We start from the raw sequence: 25200 nt of genomic DNA on the forward strand, positions 1-25200 counted from the left end.
ACCATTTCTTCTTGCTCCACTTCATTTTCTTATACGCAACTACCAGCTAGACACCTGACACCTTAAAGTCAACATGTCCAAAATGGAATCCAGTGTTTTCTGTGTATTATAAAACTGTACTTCTTCCACAGTATCCAAGAAAAATCTTTCCAAGCTATCCAAGCTATCACCCAAAGTGATACCACCGCTATCCATTCATTCATTCAAGATACAAACAAGAAGTCATCTTTCAGTCTTCCCTCCTTCTCCTCCCTCTTCTTCATCCTCCTCATTCAATAATTTATTAGATTCTGCCTATTTATCTCCTAAATACTCCTAAATATTTACCTCCTAAATACCTCTACATTGTATGCCTACCACATCTGCTTTAATTTACCCTTTTATGATCTCTTTCTTGGCCTACTACAATAGCCTACTTATTGGTTTGTATGTCTTTAATTACTGTTCTTCAGCCTAACCTCCACAGACAGGTAGGAGTTCCTCCAGTGAGCCTTCCCTCCACTCCACCCTCTGAGAAGTACCTCTTCCCTGTGCTTCCCAGTTCCCTCTGACTGTTCCTTATTATATTCACCATCTTGGATTATCAGTTTAGAGCCCTGTCTTGGCCACTAGACTGTGAAACTCAGTTTAGTGGGAATACTATTTTGTATTTTCTTTCAAGTGTTTAACACCGTGACTGAAATAAACTAGGCAGTACATAAACGTTTTTTGAATAAAGGAATGAATGGTAGTGTTAAATCCAGCTTTTTTTTTTTTCAGCAGTGCATGCTTTCTACTAAAGAAGGAGAAAACACTACTAAGCATACTTTTGACACAACCTTAAACAATTTGCCCCAAACCAAGAACCAGTTATATTCATATTGGAAAAAAATGCATAGATTACTTATCCGAGTACAGACATCCTACAAGGCTAGGAAGTTAACATAAATACTTGAAGCATCATAGTAGTAGTAATACAGAGTGGTAAGGCTTGCAGTTTGCTGAGGAATACACATCTCACCTCAAAGCATTCATATTCAATTGGGGAAAAAATGTAGCTGTCAAATAAGGCTCATCTTCTCTAGACCCAGGACTTCAAGGTAGCGACCCTTGATGCAAGATGTACTATAAAAACCTTTAGCTTCTGTTACTTTAGCTCAGAAAATGATGACACTTAGATAAATGCACCTTATACATCACATACAAATTGGATAATATTAAAGACAAGCCAAAGAGTTTTAGTAGCTTTTCCTTTTCTGTTCTGCTTTCTTCCCATTTCCCAGGCCCAGTGTAACCACATGTTATGTGTTACACTGTTAATTTAGGGCCAACTTTCTTATAGTGCTTCTAGTTTTTATTGGTTCCTTCATAATGACATTTTCCAGATGCAGATTCCAATTATGTTTCTGTTTGTATGGATACAGTGCATTTCAAAAAGGGAATAAGTAAACCTTTTAATACATGAAAAACATTTTTAAGTCCTATGCTCTAATCCAGCTGACTAAATAAGAAGAAAATAGAAACTTGAAGACAGACTTTTGAAGTGTTAGATAAGGTTCTATAATCTCTCTTTTCTTGTGCTAATAACTAACTTCTTTTTCCAAAATGTGAATAATAGTAACAATAAAATAATGATGATAGTAATAAATGAGGTTATATATTTTAAAGTTCTTTATAAAGTTCTTTATGAAACATCTATGTAAAGTAATATGTTTATTTGTATCATTGTTTGTTTTTAAATCTTCTACCTACCTATCCTAACCCTTCTTGGTAGCAACAAAGGCTAGCAAGATTATTATTCAAGGCAGCAGGTTTTTACAATGCTATCAACTTGAGCCAGTTTGCCAAATTGGAGCAGGAGAATGTGTTTAGTTCTTGAGTTTCCATCCATGTAGTAATGGTCACTTTGTAGAAGAGGTAAAGTGGTAGAAAAACACAAAACATCTACCATATCTACACCGACTAGTCCAGAAGAAGAAGAAACACAGAAATGCAGTTCTAAGCTAACATACCCAGGACAATGCCATTAATTCATAATCCTCGTAAGTTTACCTCTATCTGTTGTACAAAGTTTTCTCAAATGCCTTCTTAGTTTTATCTGTAAAATATAGTTTTTATCTAGTTCATATGTTGTTCTAGTTACCATTTACATTATTCGTATTAGTAAAATATCACTAATATGAAGAGGACTTTCATAATGAAGGCAGTCAGGAATGGGACTTGCAGAGTTCAGTCTATATTAAGACTTTTGTCTTGGTTGGCCTGGTTTTAACCTTGTTCTTAGCTTATCTCACTGATGTGCTTCAGAATGTAAACATTTTATAGCCTCCTCTATTTCAGCTTGCCTGCTTCTCCTCAATGTTCTGCTGACTATTCTTTATCCTGTGAATGTACTGACTCAACACATCCTATTTCTGTAACTAAAATTAATACATTTCCCTCTTCCAATATTAGTAGAGATTTTTTGATACTACCCAACAATTATTGCTATAATTATAATATTTTCATAAACATTTATGTGATATGTTTGCTACATGTCATGTCTAATAATAATTATGTGTGTATACATGTATGTGTATATATACATATATATACGTGTTTCCATGCGTGTGTGCGTGTGTTTAGTAGGTAGGAAAAAGACAAGTAATTGTATTACAATATTATTACAGTATCCTAGTTATGAAGTAATAAATATTCTGAGATGATTATAATATATGAGATCATATAAAATAATACTATTCCTAAAAATATTATTGTGATTTTTTAATTTACTTGTTCATTCAGAAAATATAGCCCTTGGGAAGGTAAGATAAGAATCTCAAGAAAACCATGGCTATTGTTAGAGATAGACAACATCAAAAATAATTACAACAAATACTGTTGTGAAAATTCAGGTCGTTTTTTTTAGAAGTACACAGAGTATTATGGCAAAAAAGAGGAAAGGTTGTTAATTCAGTTTAAAGGAATCAGGGAAAGTTTGCAGAAAATGAAATTTCTGCACTATCAGGATTGACAAGTCATAGAAAAGTTAAATATTTTAAGGGTTATGCCAAACATAAAATTGGATAAAATTCTGACCTTAGATCACATAATCTTACAAACAAAGGGAGCAAAGACCTCCAGTTCCATAGATTATGGATTCTATAATATCAGCATAATTATTAAGAACAATTAGAAGGATTAGGTTTTTATAATTGTTAATTTTTTCAAACGTATAGTGAGTCTACAGGAAAGTAAATAAAATATCAAAGGGACAGAACGAAGAAACAGAAAAAATTTAGAGAACAGGAGCAGGCACTGAAGCTTCCCTGGGGGAGGTTTACATGGGAAAATGATTCTCAAGGACTTGAACCAACAATTGGCAAAAAGCTGGAAATGAGATCACCATACAAACAAGGATTTGTAAAGGCTACAGCATCAGTGAGAAAGTAGACATAGGAAAAAAAAAAAAATCTGTTCCCTGACTCAAACAGTAATCCTAGAAACATCCTGGCTTCCCTTGAGTTCTGCATAAAAAATAACATAATTCCATGAGAATTTTGATGTATTTGTCTGCTTTCATGTGAACTTCCTGTTCAAATTTGTACTATCTGCAATTTCTAGGAACTCATAAATGAAGAAATTCACAGACACATGTACACACACAAACACAGGCACATCACTTACAAACACATATTGGAATAATTGGGATAAGTAAATGCAAAAACACTCTGGAGAAATACTTCTTCAAAAGAGCCTTCTTAAATTCTCACAAATAGAGCTTTGCTGAAAATTAGTTCATGATTCAAAATTACAAAAAAACATGTTGACAATCCACTTAAAATACAAATTAGAATACACACAAAATAGTATTAAATTACCAAGGATTTTAGGCAATAGAAATATATGATAGAGGGAATGAAATGTTTAAGATGACTAAATACGTGTGGAACTATAATACTGTACAACAGTAGCACGTATGACAGGAGGGCAATATCTAAGGTTAAAATGCTTAAATGTCCGTGTATTATTCAGATGGAGTATGGAGATATTTACTGAAATCAGAATTTTATGTCAAGTATCAATATAAAACAAGAGCAACAACTGAAAGAATAAATATAGAATATAGAAAATTAAGAAAAGTTGACAAACCCAGTAGATGGTTTACTATCGGGAGAGATGTGTAGTAGTATAAACTTGTGGAGAGAAATTTAGTGATATTGATCAAAACCAAAAAGATTCATACTCCTTATTTTATAATTTCACTTCTAACAATATATCCTAATGAATAACCAGATATACATGAAAATGGTTATCATAAGAGCATGTTATCACTGCCAAAAATTAAAAACAGCCAAAATGCTCAATACTAAGCTCAACCAAAATGCTCAATATTAAGAAATGAAAAAAATAAATTTTGGCACATACCTCAAACAATATATTAATATACATGTCTACATAATATTTATTAAGTGCTTACTATGGGTAGGCACACTCCTTAGTACTCCTAAGTACTGTACACATATATTTTACTTGTTAGTTATTATTGCATAACAAACCATCTCAAACTGAACGGCTTAAAATAACAGTGATTTCTTCTGCCCATGATGTCACATTTGGGACAAGGCTTACTCTCTACTTCATACAGCATCGACTGGGGCAGTTTAACCGAGGGCATTTCTAAGATTATTTATTCCTAGTGCTGTTAACTTTGTTCTGGCAGTCAGCTCGGAACTTAGTTATGGCTGAGGTATTGGTTCCTTTCTATGTGGGTCTCATTATGTCACCTGGGCTTCCTCACAGCATAGTGGTGGAGTAAAAAGTTTGTATACCCCCAGAGAATAAGAATGGTATCCTCAAAAGTCACATAGAATCATTTTTATGATACTTTTTTGTTTTGTTTTGTTTTGTTTTGGTGTGTGTGACAGAGTTTCACTCTTGTTGCCCAGGCTGGAGTGCAGTGGCATGATCTTGGCTCACTGCAACCTCCACCTCCTGGGTTCAAGCGATGATTCTCCTGCCTCAGCCTCCCAAATAGCTGGGATTACAGGCACGTGCCACCATGCCCAGTTATTTTATTTTATTTTATTTTTGTATTTTTAGTAGAGATGGGATTGCACCATGTTGGCCAGAATGGTCTCAATCTCCTGACCTCGTGATCTGCCCACCTTGGCCTCCCAAAGTGCTGGGATTACAGGTGTGAGCCACTGCACCTAGCCCCTAGAATCACTTTTGTGATACTTTAATAGTCAAGGCAGTCTGAAAGGTCAACCCAGGTTCAAGTGAGAGGATAGACTCCATTCTGAATGAGGAAGTAGCAAAGTTCTAGAAGATAATGTGAAAAAGGAAGAAAACCATTGCAATCATTTCTCAGAAAATTCACTGAGGCATAAAAGAGGCAAAACACAATTAGGTACATGAATCTGGAGTTCAAGAGAAAGATTTGAAGTGGGTGGTACAGTTTGGGAGATCATGAGAACATAGATGGTAACTAAAGCCACAGAACTGGATGATTTCACTTAGGAAATATGTTTAGAATGAAAAAGCAGATTGAGAGAGAATTTTAAGGTACACCAACTTTAAAGGAGCAGAGTAAGAAGTGTTCAAAGACACTAAGAAATGCCCAGAGAGAGCAGAGAGAGAGCATAGTTGTGGTGTTAGGAATGCAAGGTAAAGAAGCATCTGAAAGAAGTGTCCAAATGTGTCAAGCATACCAGGGAATTCCAGTAAGATAAAAGCTAAACTCTAAGATTTAGGATGTAAGTTGGTCGCTAGCAAAATTGAAGAGACTAGTTTTGGTGGTTGGAAAATGTGGAAGCCAGATGAATTGAAAAGAGTGTGAGCAGAAGACTCCTTCAACTATATGGCTGTGAAAGAGTAGAGAGATAGGAAGCATGAGGTCAGGAAAGTTCTTTGCTTTATAAAAGAAAAGACTTGAGCTTGTTTAAAAGCAGTTAGAGGAACTTCTTAAGAGGTGGAAAACTGAAGGTACAGGAGAAAGAGAAGGGCCATAGATGGGAGAAAGAACTGTGCTCTTCCTCACCATGCTGCAATGGTCAGTACAATTCAGCACATCTCTTGGATTATGTCCCATAACTTGAGAAACACTGAGCTAAGGCCATGTCCTTTGATTTGTATGTGATATAGAACTACAAATCATCACAAATTATATAATCATTTGACTTAGCTTGGCATCTGGAAGGTGGCATCTGGAATGAAAGTGGGAATGAAACTGATGAGAAGAAATATTTAGTTGACACAGTCAGGTAAAAAATGGAGTAATATCATGTGTTTATTGTATGTCTTCATTTATATAATACATAATCCAAGTGACCTTGTTAGTGAAACAGAACACAGAACGTGCACTTAAAATTACAACTTATTTCATTGCAAGCCTTATTCTGATTAGTGTTTATACCTTAAAATATAGATCAACCTAATATCATTGCATGAATTTAGTGGCTAAGCATAAATTCTCATTTATTTTGCCATTTTATGAAACCATAAAAATTTACATTTTTCCATTTTATGTATTCTGAACACATTCAATTCAGCTTAGTTTACTTTCATTAATTTACGTTTGAGTTTACATAATCTAAGAAGTTTTATTGTTTGAATAATTATTTGTATGCTAAGCAACAATAGATGTCATAAGATTCAGCCAAGCAAAATTTTGATTCAAGAGTGTTTTCAAAGCTAGATTATAATGCTATATATGGAAAGAGCTATATTTTAAAATTTGAATCATTGGGCCAAATAAAGTACTATCCAAGTTAGCATACCAACATAATAACATTGAATATTTGACTGACAATCTATCCTCATACACACAAAACCCAGTAACGCTCACTTGCTAAGCCTATGATCTAGATAAAATAGGAAAAAATAAATGTTTAAAAGAATAAGACTACAGCTATAAATTTGCAAAAGAAATGTAAAATGCAAGTGACAGAATACATCAGAAGCAAATTTATTAACCTGAGACTATAGTTTCAAAGTAAGTATATATGAATAGAGGAAGAATGACAGACAACTATGAAAAGGAGAATAAATAGATACGTATGATGATGCAAATGAATGAATGCAGATAGAAGACAATAAAATATCAGAAAATATTGTTTGTTGAGGTCCAGCATAATAAATTAAAATATTAAATAGTATAGTGAGTACCAGAATAGTGAAAAGTCATAATGATTACAATGAAAACAATATAATAGGAATAAAGAGTAGATGGATTTTATGTTTAGCACAATTGTTGTTTTTGAACTTTAGCAGTGTAGTACATTTTGGACATAAAATTTTATACAGTCAGTTGTTCAATATTTAAAATAGATGAAAGCAGAAGTGCTCTTGGATTTTTGTGAGGGTGGAAGGGAGGGATACCAAGAAAACGAGTTCAGCACTGCCCACCCCATGCTTTCTCAGCAAAAGTCTTCATACAAAGCCACATGAGTACTTCCAGGGAACTTATGTATGGGGTTCCTAGAAAAACACAATTTAGAAGCCAAAGCTTGAAAATCGTATGGTTTTCAAGTGGCATACTTAAAAGATTATGTAAATCTTAATTATATGCATAAGTTAAAATACATGACTTCTAAATCTTGTTTGTTTACATTTTCTAGAACAAGTATTAAAATTTGTGTATAGTTTCAGCACCAAACTAAAAGCCAGGATCTCAGATTTGAATTCTGCAGCTCTTCAATTTACTTTTTTCAGTAGAGTAAAATAAAAATTAATCGAACCATATTATTTATCATGTAAAGCTTGAGAGTTGGCCCTCAGTTTGCAAGAAAACCAGTAGAACAAAAAAATAGGAAAACATGAAGGAGCCAAGTAACTCCAAGTTCTACTGATGTTAAATGTGGACCACTTACATACTTGCATCCAAAGCCTTGGTGGAACATTTACAGATTAGGGTCTAATGCAGCAACTTAATTTATTAAATCACTTAAATTATAAGCATTGCATTAAGTTAAACTTAATATGCCTGAAAGTTAAATTAGAATCTTCCTTATATCTTGCAAGAAAATTATAGCCAGTCACATTGTCAGAACAAGCCTACCATGTTGGTCAGTCGTCTCAGAGGATCAAATTCTAGTTCCTTGGTGAGCACAGAATTAGTTGATGGTTCTTCTTTGATAGAATTTCTTTATAAACCTTAATATAATATCTATCAAAATAAATGGTATTTCTGTTTAGAATCTGAATACCTCCTTTCTTGGTTTTGAATCAACTGTAGTATTTCATTCACTAAACCTTTTATTCTCTTATTAAAAAGTAAAACTATTTAACTACACAAGTGCATATAGAAAATCTATGTTAAAATTTGCCACTTATTAATCACATCCTATGTTCTCATAGCATAGCACTTTTACATAATCTCATTTAATTCTTGCCATATTATGTATTCACAGCTAATGCAAGTAAGATTAGTAACTAAAATCAGAAAACATAAAAATTGTATAGACCTAAACACTTCTTAAGCTAGCTACATAAGCCAAGAAGAAATAGGACTGTTAGCCATACATGATAAACTATAAGAATTTGGAATTCAAATATACTTCTTTATGGTATCTCCTTTGCAGATTTCTGTCCCTTAAAATATAAATTGGAAAAAGTCACACCAATTTGGACCAGAAATCAGTTCTGTTAAAAGAATAATAAAAATATGATTGGAAAATAATTTTGAGAAGAATCTTTTTCTATTTAGATGTTGCCTCACAGTTTTTGCAGCAACTGGGAGCATGGACTAAGAAAGGCAAGATGAGGCTGTGTACCTGTTTCCCTGGGGTCCTCTTACTTTATTTGGCTTGCTTCTGTTGGGTTTTGGAATTGGTTTATCTTTACTTTTTGGTCTGCCTAGAACGTGTGCAGCTGGCCCCAATTCACTAAGCCTCTCAGATATGCCAAGAATGACTTTCTAGCAGCCTAACGTCTGTTTTCAAACATGATTCGAGGAGACTCTAAGACTGTGATTAAAATGAAATTGCAACAGCAAGCAAACAAAAAGTAACAATTTAGGCAGAGTGAAAACTATAATCCAATTCAAGAATAGAAAATACGTACTTATAGTTTACGTAGGAGGGCAAAAGGTATTATAAATGTTCCTTCAATTAATACTCAAAAATTTCAAATGTATATCATTATATGTTTGCATGTAAGAAAAAAATGCAGAAAATAATTTTGGATTTGTCACACCTAAAGTTCTCTAGCATAGGATTTGTCACATTATTATTGGAGGCCATATTTTTTTTATTTTAGTCAAATTTCCCTTTAATCCAATTGTCTTAATGCAGAATTTTAATTCGGATCAGCTTCACTCAATGTGTACAAGCTCAAGAATTAAACTTCACTTTTACTCTTTATCTTATATTCCTGACAGATCCAATGATTCAGTAATTTTTATTTTTTTTTAATCTTCTAGAATGTAGACTTCAAAGTCAGCAATTTGAGTGTGCTAATAGTTTGTGGTGTTTTCTTCCTCTTGTTTCAGTCTGTTCCCAGTATTCTAGAGGAGTATTTGCCATTTTTGGACTCTATGATAAGAGGTCGGTACATACCTTGACCTCATTCTGCAGCGCCTTACATATCTCCCTCATCACACCAAGTTTCCCTACTGAGGGGGAGAGCCAGTTCGTGCTGCAACTAAGACCTTCGTTACGAGGAGCACTCTTGAGTCTACTGGATCACTACGAATGGAACTGTTTTGTCTTCCTGTATGACACAGACAGGGGTAAGTCCAGTTTCTTCATCTGTATCAGCAAAACTCTAATTTTCAATGTGAAATGGCCTTATATGACTTTGGCTTTTTAGCAAATTGTTTTGATCTCTAACATCGCTAAAATCAGAAAATGGTTGATGTATATTTTTATCTTGACTCTGGGGAAAAATTTCTAATTAAACGAGTTTCGGATTCACAAGGTTACTCATTAGCAAACCATGCTCTGTAACTTCATTGAAGTTAAGATAACTATGTGAATAACAAAAACAAACCAAAGTGCTTTTCCTGCTCTCACACAACAATCAACAAAAACAATTCTGTAACCTCTGGTCACCAACATGTGTGGAGGTTATTCCCATACGCCAGCTAAGTGACCCTCCAGAGCACATATCTACTTCCATTCAATCCTGACATTATCTACCTGGAGTTATTTGGCATCAGATCCTACAGGTTGAAGGCTCAGTCCCCCACAAAACTGAACTTCACTTCGGAAGCCAACCAGCTATAACTTGGGGTTCCCGTGACCCTTCTCCTTGGGTTTGATTGATTTGCAAGAGCATCTCAGTGCTCAGGAAAAACACTTTAACTTTCATATCCTCCTTCATATAAAGGATATTACAGAGGATACAGATGAACAGACAAATAGAATAAATGGATGGAGAGAGGTGTGGGGAAAGGAGTGTGGGGCTCCCATGCCCTTCCCAGGTGAGCCACCCTCCAGGAATTTCCTCACGTTCAGCTATCTGGAAGCCCTCCTACCTCTGTCCTTTGGGTTTCTATGAAAGCTACATTATGTAGGCATAATTGATTACATCATTGGCCATTGACCAACTTAACTTTCATGTCCCTCTTTCTCTCCAGAGGTTGGTGTATGGGACTAAAATTCCCAACACTCTGATCCTGCCTTTGTCTTTTGGTAACAAGCTCCCATCTTGGAGCTATCTAAGAACCCCCAACCACCAGTTATCTCATTAGCATACTACAGACAATCTTCTGTCCCTAGAAATTCCAGGGATTTTAGTAATGGTAAGTCAGGAAACAGAGGAGGACTAAATACATATATCATAATAACTACTTTTAAATTTTTTTCTGTGATATTTCAGGTTCAGTGATAACATAAATATGTTACTTTACTTCAAAGGCAAATGACTTAATGTTTTGGAACATATTAAAATAATTGATCCATAATGTTGAGTTTGAAATACAAAACTCTAAGCGAGTAACAGAAGGGCCATGACAATGATGATAGAGGTTTGGCAATAAGACTTCTGCTTGCTGGCAACCTTTCACTTTACCAGTTTTGAAAGATTAATAAGTGATCCCATGTCACCTGTGTGTGGGAGAGACAAGGTAAATAACTCACATATTGCATTATTAACAATCCATACATTTTGTTCAGTGGTTGATATAGCTTTATTTTTCAGCTGGAGGAACAACTTAAGGAGTGCCCATGCATGTTTTGCAGTTCTTGTTTTTTTATTTTTATGTTTTTCATGTTTTTTATTTAGTGACTAGAATGATATCAATATATTATATTTAAAAATAAGCATTAGGGGATCAACTGTGGGTTCTGTCTTCAATCCTTTTTTCCTTGAGGTTTAAGAGTTATGAAAAGATAAGCAGTTAAAACAAAGGTTGTAATAGGCAGCATTTTAAGAATATCCTTGAATGGAATTCTATGTATGAAATGAGTAAGGGTAATAAATAGCCTTCTCTATCTACGAAATGAGTAAGGATAATAAATATCCTTAAATCTTTTCAAAATATTTTTTTCAAACTTTTGAAGACATAATTCACCTTCCAGAATCCAAAATATAATCTCCTATATTCAAAGATGAAAACCCATTAAAAGAATTCATCTTTATTACTAAAATTTACATTTTTAATTAGATGCAAACAGTGTCATTTAAGATGTCATACCAATAGTGTTTCTAGTACATCATTTCTATTGGTATTCTTGGTAAATTTCCCTTACAGAAACAAGCTCAGCAAATTTAATATCATCATCACATTTTCTATAAGGTTGCAGCATACTTTAATTCTCATTTGGAAATATGGGAATCTACTTATATTGCCTACTATTATTTGTTATTGGTTAACAATCTAAAGCATCCTAGGGGATGAATTACACATTAGAAAAAAAAATCCCTCTGTTCATTTCTAACTGTTGGAAAAATCCTTGAGCAACAGGACACTGAAAATTGAATCATAATGTCAATAAATATATATCAGGGTATAGATGAGATGTTGCTACCTGTAGTTCATTATGGCATATCCTAGTTCTCCACCTTGGACAGAAGATGCTTATTTTACAACTTGTTCTCATGGAAATACCAGTGGAACCTGTGTCTCACTTTTTCCTTATCTCCCTGTATAAATCCATCTCTGGCAAGGAGAGGGTTATAGGTATAATTCATGCATTGGTGGGGACACAGAACAGGGATTAAGTTGGCACTTTGCTTTTCTATCCATTTATACTTTCCAAGGTCCTTCCTCATGCATAGCAAGTCAGATGCTCCAACCTTGAGTCATTCCCATTACCTCCTACCACGAGATTTCTCTACTATAAGCAGGCATATATGTGATTATTTAAAGACTCTTTGTCTCATTAACTTTCGGCCTGTAGAGTCTTAAACTCATCATGGTACAGCCATGACTTCTTCTAATAGTGTTGTCTTATAAGCCTTTAACCTACTTACTGGCTTTCTGCCCAAAGCCTACTTTTTGCATACAGTCATCCTAGAATTTAACTGTTCTGCTTCTACCCAATTGACACAACTTCTAGAATTTCTTAGTTCTCTTCAATTGTTGCCTCAGAATGAATAACTAGCTCTTAGCATTATCCAACTCAACTTCAAAACAGACATCTTTATTTCAAGAAGTAATTGCCTGAACAAAAAATAACACGTCAGGAAAATGACTGTTTCTTGATGTTCAGATGGTTTTCCTTTCCATGATACATCATGTTTCCCAACATTCTTGATCTTAATTGAGTACTCTCAAAGCAGAAGGAAAATTTTTTCTCCCTTAGAAATTGTCGTGCTCATTTTATAAGTTTAAGATCATAAACTCTATTTATTTCCCCTTCGATACTGTGCTTATAATTATGTATCACTCTCACCAACTGAGGTATGAACAGATGATTGGCTCATGATAAACATAGTCAGCCCAGAGTAATTCACATTTTCACATCATAAAGAGAAAAAAAGACTTCAAATAATTATACACATCAATATTAAAATCAAAATATTTTAAAAGTAATATACAAAATCCAAGTGTAAAGAGATAAGATATATGTAAAGTACTATCTTATTTATTTTGATACTTTTTGGTATATCTTAGTACTTTTCTTTCCTCCTGTACTGTTATCATGAACTGATTATCTAAACATTTTTTTCCGTTTTAAATAACTGGCTTAATGACTGAATTTCTTTACCAACTTGAGTGGAACACTATTTTCTGATGTATCATGAATCCATATTTTGGAATAAGGTGTGTCGTTGGGCCACACAGTCATTCTGATATCTTAATCCCGACACTGCCAAAACACTCTCTCAAAATACAAGAGCTGACTCTATCATACCTTGGAGTAGTGTTTTTATGTTGAATTATGGCAATTAAAGGAATGATCCTCTATTTGCTATGATAGAAGTCCTGTGATCTGCTACTAATTAGCTGTATGAACTTGCCTATGTTGTACTTTTGGCTGTATCTGCTTTTAAAAAACATTAACTGCATTATCTTTAAGATCTTTTCAAATTATCTTTAATATTTCCTTCTATTTTTTAATTCAAATATTCTATTCCCTACCTGAAAATGGTGAACAGCAACAGAAAGATAGCACATGGCATACCTGATCTTATCAGCAGGAAAACCTACTTCTTTTCATTTGACTACCTCTCAAAGGAGAAAAAAAAAGCATTTGTTCATTTATTAATTTATTCATTCAACCTTCAATAAATATTTATTTTTCAATTTATCTGTATTGGACACTTTAGTAGGTACTGAGAATTCAATGATGAGCAAGACAGTAATGAAAGTGAATGAAGTTCGGTGCTATGACTTCATTAGGAAATAGCATACAACACTCTATTTAACACCAGAAACTTGCTTTTGACATATAGCTTAATATTTTAAAATCTTAATTTGGAACACAACTGCTTTCCAAAAAGATCATTGCCTCTTTCAGGAAAAACAATTAGGAAAATCACTTAACTATAAACTTTAATAAGATCTTTCAGTTGATAAGTAAACTAGTCCCACCATACTCATACTGGCCAAGAGACCTTTCTGTGATGATGGAATTGTTCTGTAATCTGAGTTATCAAGTGTGATTATCTCTACCACATGAAGCTATTGTAGGTTTAAAATGTGACATACAACTAAGAAACTGAATTTTTAGTTTTATTCAATTTAAAAATTTTTAAATTTAAATAGCCACATTTGGTTCATGACTACTATACCAGACAGCACAACACATCTAACCAGTGAGCTCATATGAAATAATACATTTCACTATGAGTGAAATTTTTAAATCTCTTATTGACTCATAATTTACTACAGAAGAAAAGAACTTAGTGAGCACTCAGCACATAACACTTTTGCTAATAATTTTCACATGGTGTTGTGTATACGTTTACATATCTTTTCTTCCCCAGAATTGTGTTTCTCTAGTAATCACTGTTTTTTCTTATATTTATACCTTGTTTTGCCTAGCATAGTAACCCCTGAGAGGCTTGCTATGGATATTAATTGAATTAGTGAATTAATCTAGTGAAGTGCTTGACAATAGGTATCAAACAATTTTAAGGCCTTAATAACTAATGATGTAATTCATTTTTTATTAATGGTGTCATATTTTAATAGATCAAATAGCTAACAGAACAGCCAAAATGAAAAACTGACTGGGATAGGTATTACTTGAATTAAATGCAATTTTCTTATCACAAAAAAAATGTTGAGCAGGTTGAAAGATAACACTTTTGATTTAGACCTAATTAAACAAAATATATAGAAAATGTTTTAAAAATCAGTTTTTCTGGTAATAGAAAACCTTTACTTTTTTTCAAGCCAAATTAATGTGATGTCAATTCCTCGAGCGGAAAAGATATCAATTTAAATATGTTTAATATAAGCAATGGCTATTTTCCCATTTGAAATAAAGGAGTATACTTTTTACTTGTGTGTGTTGTCCAGATTTTTAAATGTTTATCATGGGTTTATGGCCATTCCTAACACCCCAGGTAACAAGATGAATTTACGATTGAGGGAGATATGAGCAGAATACTAACATTTTTTAAATTTCTAGTGACCGTTGCTGGTATTTTTCAAAGATGTTACGAGGGCCAGCAATTTTGATCTCACATCCAGATTCTGCAATGGCTGACAATGACCTCGTTTTACATAATCCTGACTCTCTTTAATGCTTAATGCTCAATGTTTTGCTCACATTACTGCTATGGAAGTTTGTGGTATTATTTTAGAGGTTCCTAAATATCTTGTATCCAATATCTCAATAAATTTTGTAATATTATGTAAATTGTTCCCAGGAGAGATATATTTGGCAAAGCATAGAGCAGAAAATTTTCCTTTGGCTCGTTCCCTTTGGTCTGTTTTGTTTCTTGTTAGCATTTTTTTTTTTTTACAAAATTATATTCTACATACTGCATAACATATTTTCAGAAACCTGGGAAACAATGTCCTGGGTGGTATAATATGCATATGCTGCTATTGCCTGCTAAAGCCAATGCAAGAGGTGATGAGGGGATGGAAACAGTAGTATGTTTATTTTATTTCTACTTTTTGGTTTTTAGTATATGTATGTCTTTTATTTTTAAACTGCCTTTAATCCTCTTGCAAAAAAAAAAAAAAAAAAGTTGAGATTCAGGTACCACAAAAAGGAGCAAATGACGAGTAAGAGGCATGAAACACCTTTAAATGACATACCTTTAATTCCCTCCAAAATAAGTCTCTATAAATCACTCCAGGGAACTCTCCTATTTTACTTTTGGGTTCTCGACTCCAATACTCTTCTCCTCCATTTTGTTATTGCATTACAATAAGAAATATTCTTTTATTCTTTCCCATTTTCTCCTCCTTCCTTAGGAACCTAGCGTAATGAGTAGCTAGGCAAGATGATTTCAGGCTTACTGGGAACGTCTGTCCTTCTCTTTTACCAGATATGGATGCTGCAATAGTTTATTTTATGTTTCAACTTGACTGAGCTAAGGGATACCTAGGTAGCTAGCAAAACATTATTTCTGAATGTATCTGTGAGGTTGCCTCCAGCAGAGCTCAATACTTGAAGTGGTAGACTGAGTAGAGCAGATAGTTCTTACTAGTGAAGGTGGGCATGAGCCAATCCATCGAAGGCCTAAATAGAACAAAAATTCGGTGGAAGGGTAAATTTGTCCTCTGTGCTTGAGCTGGATCTTCCATCTTCTGCCCTTGGACATTGGTGCTCTTGGTTTTCAGGCCTCTGGACTCGGACTGGTACTTATGCCATCCATCCTCTGAATTTCAGTCCTTAGGACTTAGGGACTAAGACTTATGTCATTGGCTCCTCTGGTTCTTAGGCTTTCAGGCTTAGACTAAAACTTCACCACTGGTTCTACTGATCCTACTGATTATTGGATTTCTCAGTCTCCATAACTGCATGAGCCAATTTCTTATAATAAATCTCTCTGTATGTATCTGTATATATTCTATTGCTTCTGTTTCTCTGGAGACTAATAAGATGCCTCAAAACCCTTAAACCCTAATTCATAAGTAATATAGGAGGATGACAAAGCAGATGTCTCCAAGGAATACAGCATATTGACATCAGTTCACAACGAATTAAAATTACAGATACCAACTGCTTTTTAAAAATGTCTTTCAGATAGAGGTAGAATCGGGAAGGTCAGGGGTAACTGTATACCTGTCAAGTGGATTGGGAGCCATCCACAGAAAAATGTTCAGTGTCTGGACTGCAGATCACAAGCACCATTCTTTTCCTAATTTCTCCCCATCTCTGATTCCTAATTACCACATTCCATCAACACAAATCTACCACTGATTTTACTTCTTAAAATTCCCATGGTTCATTTTTTCTTGTTAAAAGCAAAACTAGAATAGCAAAAGAGTTAGTTTACATATAACTTTAGAAAAAGTAAGAATCTGTCAGGTTCCAAGCTCATATGATCCCAAGAAGAGATTTATCTTTAATATTTGACAGTACTAAACCCCGTTTTAACAACTCAGGGAAAAAACGTATTTCCTAACAAATGCCCCCTGCCCCCAAAAAAAAAACACAAAACAAAACAAAACAAAACTTCAAGTCTAAAACCGTCACTGGGATGAAGAGGAGTTTCCTTTTTGTAAATCTTTTATGAAGACTCTGGAAAAAAAGTCTCATCAGGATTTAGAATAATTTTTATCAGTCATCCAAATATACTTGCTTACAAACTCTTATTACATTTATAGCCAGACTGACAGTCAGTATTTACCTGTTGCCAACTACCAAGTATGAGGATCATCCATTCCAGCAGGAGAAGAACAGCTAACTGTGTCTTTGGAGCATACATTCCTGCCTTCCTGCTGGAGCCAGGCCAGTGGGAGAGCAAAAGGAGATACAAGTATAAAAATAACAATTGAGCTTCCTATGAAGATTCTCACTTGTAACTGAGGGAGAAATAACAATCAGAATCAGGCAAGGGAGTTCAACTCTCTTCAGAGCATCTCCTTTGGAGTCACCGCAACACTTATTACTTGCCTTCATTAACCCAGATTCCACGAGCTGTTACTACTTAGGATTAGAAAGTGGAGAAATGAACTAAGGGGTGAGTGAATGGGATAAAGGCACATAAATGGCTGTCTTTATAAAGAGGGTTATGTGTCCGGCTCCTTTTCCTTGGTGAGAAGAGGCAAAGGGAGTGCCTACCCCTCACCTCCCACTGTCCCTAGTTACAGAGTGAAGGATTTGAGGGCAGATGCTGGAAGTCATCCTGAAGGAGTACTGAAATCTAACAAGGTGAATGAATCAGAACAGGGGTGCTGAGCAAATAATATTGAGATGAAACTAAAACAAGGGTAGTCAAATGAAGAAGAGAGCAGAGCAACTAGCAGCAAAATAAACAGTGGGTTGACAGAATGCAGAAATCGTAGAGATGAAATACAGAAGCCTGCAGAGGGTTTCCAGGTGCCAGGAGTTCATTCGAAGGGTTAAAGAGGCCTGAATGAGATGGCAGGGACATAAATATGCAGTCCTCCATGAATATTTATACTGGGTCAGTTTCGTTGTCATCACTTACTAGGTTCTGGACACACACTGTTGACTGACACATCAACTAGGTGCTGTTCTTCCTTTCCTGATTCCTTCCCATTGTCAGTATTCAGGCACTGAATATGAGGTGAGAGCAGATCTGAATAAGACCTCTGGAGGCCCTGCTCACTGGAAAGGTGATGGTGCCCTACTCCATGGAAATTCAAAATTCCAACAAACAGATTACAAAAGTTCTGATTTTTTCCCATAGTGATTATTTTAATGAATTTTTTGAAATAATAAAATTGTATAAAAAATTTTTTGGCTGCGTCTGGTGGCTCTCGCATGTAATTCTGATACTTTAGGAGGACAAAGTGGGAGGATCACTCAAGGCCAGCAGTTTAGGACTAACCTGGACAACATAGCAAGACCCTGTCTCTACAAACAATATAAAAACTAGCTGAACATGGTGGTGTGCACCTGTAGTCCTAGATCCTCTGGAGACTGAGCTGGGAGGATCTCTTAACCCAGGAGTTCAAGGCTGCAATGAGCTATGATTGGACCACTGCATTTCAGCCTGGGTGACAGAGGGAGACCCCCATTGCTTATTTTTTTTTTTTTTTTTTTTTTTTTGCTTTTATAGAGCCCTGAGCATATGCAGAAATTTTCAGTTGAGTTAGTCAACCATGTTCGAGGACTAAGGAAAGAGAACATGTTCCTTAAAAATCTTTAGACTGATGAAATGTGGTTATAATAGTTCAGCAATTTTCTTATATGAAAATAAGGCTGTGTAGGTTTTCTTACTGGTTCCATGTTTTCAGTGACCCACAACTTCCTTAAAGCAATAAATTTGCAAATGAATTATGATTTCCTGACAATATATTTTTTAAATGTCATTTATCTGAAGGTATGGAGGAAAAGATCTTTTGAAAGCTCTGATGGAACACCTTGCCTCAAGAAAAATTGCCTCAATGAATTTTCCCGTTTACTACAAAAAAGAAACAAATGTATACAAATGATAATGTACAATTAAGGTTGAAATGCAGTACGAAATCTATGTCAAAAGTATGGTTTACTTAACAGATATGCTTTATAATTTATTCATCATGTTATAACAGGTATTGTATCAGAACTATGGAAAAGTAGTAACTTCCTATTTGTTGCAGAGGAAGAGAGTTCTCAGATACAATGTATAAATTCCTTATAGTTGGACTTGTGACATACCTGCCAATATTTTGATTGTTAAATGGAAATTTTCTATTTTATATCAAATAGAAATTTTCAGTTCTATAGCACAGATGTTGTCAGTAGAGGACAGTCACAATATTGTGATGTTAAGTGCCTGAATTCAAATACCAGCTTTACAGCTTATTACATGTTTGACCTTGGATAATTTCCCTAACATCATGAAATCTCAGCTTTCTAGACTGAAAAAATAGCATTAATAATCAAATCTACTGGGTCGCTATGTGTTTTATATAAAGTCCTTATAAGTTCCTGGCATTATTATATTAAGTTATAACTATTATTCTTTTATTACCATCATCATTAATATGTTATTAATCTATTCTTAAACTAATAAATATTTGTCATTTTCATATCCTTGATCATGAATCAAGGTGTTTGGTTAATATTTTATATTATAAGATTTAAACCTTCATGCACATTTCTGATTACTACTGCTAAATTCATGAAAAAACAAATCAAAATATAAATTTGTGATAGCTTATTTTCTTTTTCCTTCATAGACATCCCTTGCTCTAATTGCCCCTAAAATGCTGACATTTACTTGGGTTCTGTCCTCGGCTATTTTGACTCTGTAAACTTCTTCAATACAAACTACATATGTCACATTCTTAATTAGAATGATTTCATGAGTTCTCATTACTCTTCATATGAGGTCCAAATTTAAAAGATGCTCCACAATCTGTCTCCTGATTGTTTCTTCCATCTCATTTCAGAGTCCACTTCCCCTGAAATACCAACATCCAGAGAAAATGGTTTTTCCAAAGATTTGTGCACACTAAGTTCTTTCTCTTGCCTTGACAGCTTTGCAAATGTCATTCCTTCAACCTTTTTCTTGGGTAACTCTTATTCACCATTTGGGTCTGAGCATAACTTCCAGTGGAAGCCTCCTTCCACACATTTACCTTCAAGTGAGTTAAATCCCCTCCTGTGCATTCCCATAGCATCTATATTATCTCTGTCAAACACTTTATTCTAACTATATGTTTAATTATATCTTCATCATCAGGCTCTTTAAGATTTATCACAATAGGGACTCTGTCTTGCTCCTTGAACAAGAATGGTGCCCCATACAGTCACACTTAATAAATATGAATGAACAAATCATATGGTCTCAATTCCACTTATATAACAATGACTTCAAGATCTATATTTAGAACTCATTCCTCTCCCCTGAGCCAGACTCATTTACCTAGTAACTGTTAAATATCCCATTTGTATCTCAAAACTCATTATTTCAAGAGTGAATTAATGCTTCTTTTGGTTCACTGCTTCCTTGCTTCTTTTGGTTCATTTTCTAACCTAGAGGGTGACACATGCTAGAAATACAGGAGCCTTCTTTACTGCATGTTTTCCCTTCATGCAATCATATCTAACCAATCATTAATCCTGCCAAATGTCTATCACCCAAAAATATGCTAAATGCATTTCCTCCTCTGCATTCTAACTACTGCTTCCCTTGTTCAGGGACTCTTCACTCTCCCACAACAACCAGCTTTTCTCCTTGGCCCCAGTACTGCCCTCCTTAAATCCAACTTCTTGCCACAGTGAACTATCTGCTAATAATTTTTTCTTGGAATGTTGTTCCTTAGTGATCTATAATTTATATTTATCCCAATGTACTTGACAATTTTGTAGCAAGGTTATCTTGACTTTCTAGAATATGATGCAGAATATGACATACTTTTCTGTTTTCTGGATGTGTTTACATAATGTTTAAATTAGTTTCTTCTCAAAAGTTCAGTAGACTACGCCTTAAAATATTTGTGCATAAGCTCTGTAAACGCTTTTTAACCAATGCTTTGATTTCTTTCATGATTCTAAGGCCTATTCATGTCTTTTTTTCACTTCTCTTTCTGCCATGTTTGTTAAGGTACATAGCGTGCATTGTTGTGAAGTACTCAATAGATTCTGGCCAGAAAACGTGTTCTCTGATATTAATCCTTTGAAACCCTTTGGGATTTTTTTTCACATTCGAGTACATGCTCAATTTTAACAATATTTCATAGGGCTTTAGAAGAATATTTATTTCTGATTTTTAGCTGCAAGGTTCTATATAATCAGAATGCACTATTAAGTTTGAAATACAGTGCAAGACCTATGTCAGAGGTTACATTTGTTCAAATATTCCGCGTCTTTATTAAATTTCTGACTGCTTGAGCTAACTGAGAAAAGTACAAGGAAATCTCCCATCTTGGTCACATTTGTCAATTTCTTACTCTAATTCTATAATTTTTTACTTAGTATGAGATATACTTTGATATAAAATATTTTGGAATTTTTAGCATCTTCCAGGTAAATTGAACCATTTTTAGATTAGGTAATGAACGCCTCTCTCATTTGTCATGCTTTTGTATTGAGGTCTGTTTTTTCTTCTACTAACATAGAAGTTTTCTTTTGGCTCATATTTGTCAAAAGCGTATCTTTTGACAATTTTTATTTTCAATTTTCCTGCATCCTTATGCTTTAGGCATATCTTTTAGGTGCCACAACTGCCATTACGCACTAAGTACTTTATTATATCTGTTAACATATTTAATTTTCCAAAAACTTTAAAGGAGAATATAATTATTATCTTGTATTATTCTTGAGTTTAAGCACTTGGAGAGTTTAAATAATTTGCCCAAACTCACATAGCTGTCAGTGACAGAGCTAGGACTCAACTGCCTCTCTCAACCCATTTCAACTCAACTCCAACGTGGCAGTGAAAAGTAGCCACTGACAACACATAAATAAATGAAAAGGCCTGTGTTCTGATGAAACTCTATTTATCAGTACTAAAATTTGAATTCCAAATAATATTTATGTGTGAAAAAATGCTACTCTTGTTTTGTCCCACTCGGCTGCCCCAAACATTAAGAAATGTAAAAACCATTCATAGTTTACATTTTATATAAAGACAGGCGGTGGGCCAGATTTTGCCCATCAGCAATAGTTTTCAATATGTGTACAGATTTCCATAAAAGAATGCTACATTCTTTCAATATTGTGTGATTATTTAAAAGGTTAACCTGTGTTAATTGAAAATTCACTAATGTGTTAGAAGCAATTTCCTAATTATATGGATAGTGTTACTACCCATGTGTGAGCACATACACAACCCCAAAGATACCCTTTGCTCATAATCTTTTGAGAAGTCTTAATTTTTTTTTTTTTTTTTTGAGACTCAGCTTCACTCGATTGCCCAGGCTGAAGTGCAGTTGTGTGATCTCGGCTCACTGCAACCTCTGCCTCCCGGGTTTAGGCAATTCTCATGCCTCAGCCTCCAGAGTAACTGGGATTACAGGCACCCGCCACCATGCCTGGCTAATTTTTGCATTTTTAGTAGAATCGAGGTTTCACCATGTTGGCTAGGCTGGTCTAGAACTCCTGATCTCAAGTGATCTGCCCGCCTCGGCCTCCCAAAGTGCTAGGATTACAGGCCTGAGCCACCACACCCGGCCTGAGAAGTCTTAATAGTTAAACTATAAATTGATACATTTTTGTTTAGAGTCAGGTAATAACGTTTCTGACAATTGTTTTCTCAATGGTTTTGCCTCTAATTAATGAGTGATTAGAATATCCTTCTAACCCTGCACAACATTAGCCAAATCTCTATCCTTTATAGTAGTTATCTGTTTTGGAAATATTTACTTGCCACTGATGTTTTTGTTTGTTTTGAGCATCTTTTTGTGTGTCATAGATTGATATGGTTTGGCTTTGTGTCCCCACCCAAATCTCACCTTGAATTTTAATAAGCCTCTCATGTCATGGAAGGGACCTGGTTTGAATCATGGGGATGGGTTTTCCCTGTGCTGTTCTTAGATAGTGAATAAGTCTCGCGAGACTTGATAGTTTTATAAAGGGAAGTTCCCCTGCACATGCGCTCTAGCCTCCTGCCATGCAAGACGTCCCTTGCTCTTCTGCGATGATTGTGAGGCCTCTCCAGCCATGTGGAACTGTGAGTCAATTAAACCCCTTTCCTTTACAAATTACCCAGTCTGGGGTACGTCTTTATTAGCAGCATGAAAACAGGCTAATACATAGATCAACTGTTTAATGCATCTTAACAGATTATACAATCGCAAAATTGTGTAAAGAGGTTTCAGAGGTCAATGACAGAGATGCGATTGTTGAATCATATTGAGGAGTCATGTTTCAGTGCTTGGTTAGTTTATACATGGTGCTAAACTAAGTTGAGTAAGAGATACAAAATAAAAATATAGCATGGGTAAATATTAGGTTCAAAGTGTAAGAGAGTGTAATACTGTTTGAGGAAGGAAAAGAAGGGTCTTAAGAAATATCATTTTCTAGAAGAAATGGGAGTGAGAGGAGAGAGCACTCCAAGTAGAGCAAGTGGCACAAACCAAAGCAAGGAGGTGAAAAAGTTCATGGAGTTTTGCAGAGGATAAGAAGTCTGGTTTGATTAAAACCTTTGGCACATGGGATGCGTATGGACATGGAAGTTGGCGGTGTGGGTGTGATGACAGTGTTTCATTAAGATTTCATTAGGGTTCTGTGTTGGCTCTGTACCACTGTGTATTTATTTAAGCTATTTTTTTGTAAGTCTGTAATGTAAATCGACTCAGCTATTCATGGCAGAATAGAAAAGATCGATTGAACTGACCACGATAGCCCTAAAGATTTTTATTGTTTTTTTCCTTCATATGATAATGTCTACCCTCTGGTAACAAATGCAAAGATTTTAGTATCTTAAGACAGGAGTCATAAACATAAAAAAGACTACATCCTTACCCTTTTCCAAGGTTTCTTTTAAGGGTTTCATTCTGTTTTGATAGACGCCAGGTTAAGATCATAACAAATAAGCATTCTCTACAAAAGAAAAACAGCTTAACTCCTATCTGTACAGCCTTCTGTCATTGCCCTTTGGAAGGCAGATGAAAGAATTTTGTGAGAGACATTCCTCTCTGGACCTTTTGCATCCTTTCCAGATGATACCCTGCCAAAAAAGGATTCCATGCCATGGGTATTTGATGTGAGTACACATTATTCTCTGTCACTTCATTGGGAACCATTTAGCTCTTATGAATTTTAGCAACGGGTATGTAAGATTTCTATCAATTCTCACTTTAAAAAGATTTGAACTATGACTCATTTAAAAAGCACTTCTATTTGTAAGTATCTTAAAATACCCAAACACAATCTTGAAAGGACAATTCAGAAATAGTACATAGAATCTGAAAGTAACACTGAAATGTTGTCACTGATGCATTCTAAGAGATTATTTTTTCTGTAATTTAATATTTTGTTTTGTTTTGTTTTTGTTTTGTTTTTTTGAGACGGAGTCTCACTCTGTCAGCAGGCTGGAATGCAGTGGCACAATCTCAGCTCACTGCGACCTCCGCCTCCGAGGTTCAAGCCATCCTCCTGCCTCAGCCTCCCGAGTAGCTGGGACTACAAGTGCCCGCTACCACACCCAGCTAATTTTTTTGTAGTTTTTAGAGTTAGAGACAGGGTTTCACCATGTTGGCCAGTATTCTGTAATTTAATATTAAACATGATGAATTATGTTAATTCCTATTTGCATTTTGACCTGACATGTTCGTTATTTGAATCATTTTAGTCATTTCATGTTGTGACGTTTACATTACCTACATTACATTATTTCTGTTTTCAATTATATATGAAATAAATGGTATAAGGAACCACAGAGTCTACATGCTTATTCAGTCTTAAAAATACCCTTCTAAAGTAAATTTATATTAGAAAGAGACTCCCCTTCCCACTCCCACCCTGGAAATCTGTATGGATTTATGTAGGAACTATATATAATACATTGAAGAGTTAGCAGATTTTAAATGGTCAAAATGGCTGTTGAACTAGAATGACAAGTTTGAGAGTGAGTTGTGTTCTTCCATATTGTTTATGTTACCTTCACATTACTGTAGCCAGGAAAAGGCAGGTAGTTTATAAAAATAAACAGGAAAAAAAAAAAAAAAAAGCAGTGGAAAGGGAATTTTTTACTTTTTAAAAAAGTAGTCCTCTTAGCAACACCTAGACTGGAAATTATTGTTTCTTGTCTAAAAACATGGGA

At 34.8% G+C, this 25200-nt stretch overlaps 1 protein-coding gene across 6 annotated transcripts in view; it reads left to right on the top strand.

The window, feature by feature from the left end:
• The window catches only part of GRIA4 (glutamate ionotropic receptor AMPA type subunit 4), a 367574-nt gene that overhangs the window by 132124 nt on the left and 210250 nt on the right, over nucleotides 1–25200 (top strand). For all 6 annotated transcript variants that reach the window (XR_002730888.3, XM_023208149.2, XM_023208148.3 and 3 more), the window contains one exon: nucleotides 9452–9691. Coding sequence is in view for 5 of the 6 variants with exons in the window: in XM_023208149.2 (XP_023063917.1) it covers nucleotides 9452–9691 (240 nt within the window). In the remaining variant the exon portion in view is untranslated. The remainder of the gene's footprint in view (nucleotides 1–9451; nucleotides 9692–25200) is intronic.

This window comes from Piliocolobus tephrosceles, chromosome 13, assembly GCF_002776525.5.
Source record: "Piliocolobus tephrosceles isolate RC106 chromosome 13, ASM277652v3, whole genome shotgun sequence".
NCBI classification, from domain to species: Eukaryota; Metazoa; Chordata; class Mammalia; order Primates; family Cercopithecidae; genus Piliocolobus; species Piliocolobus tephrosceles.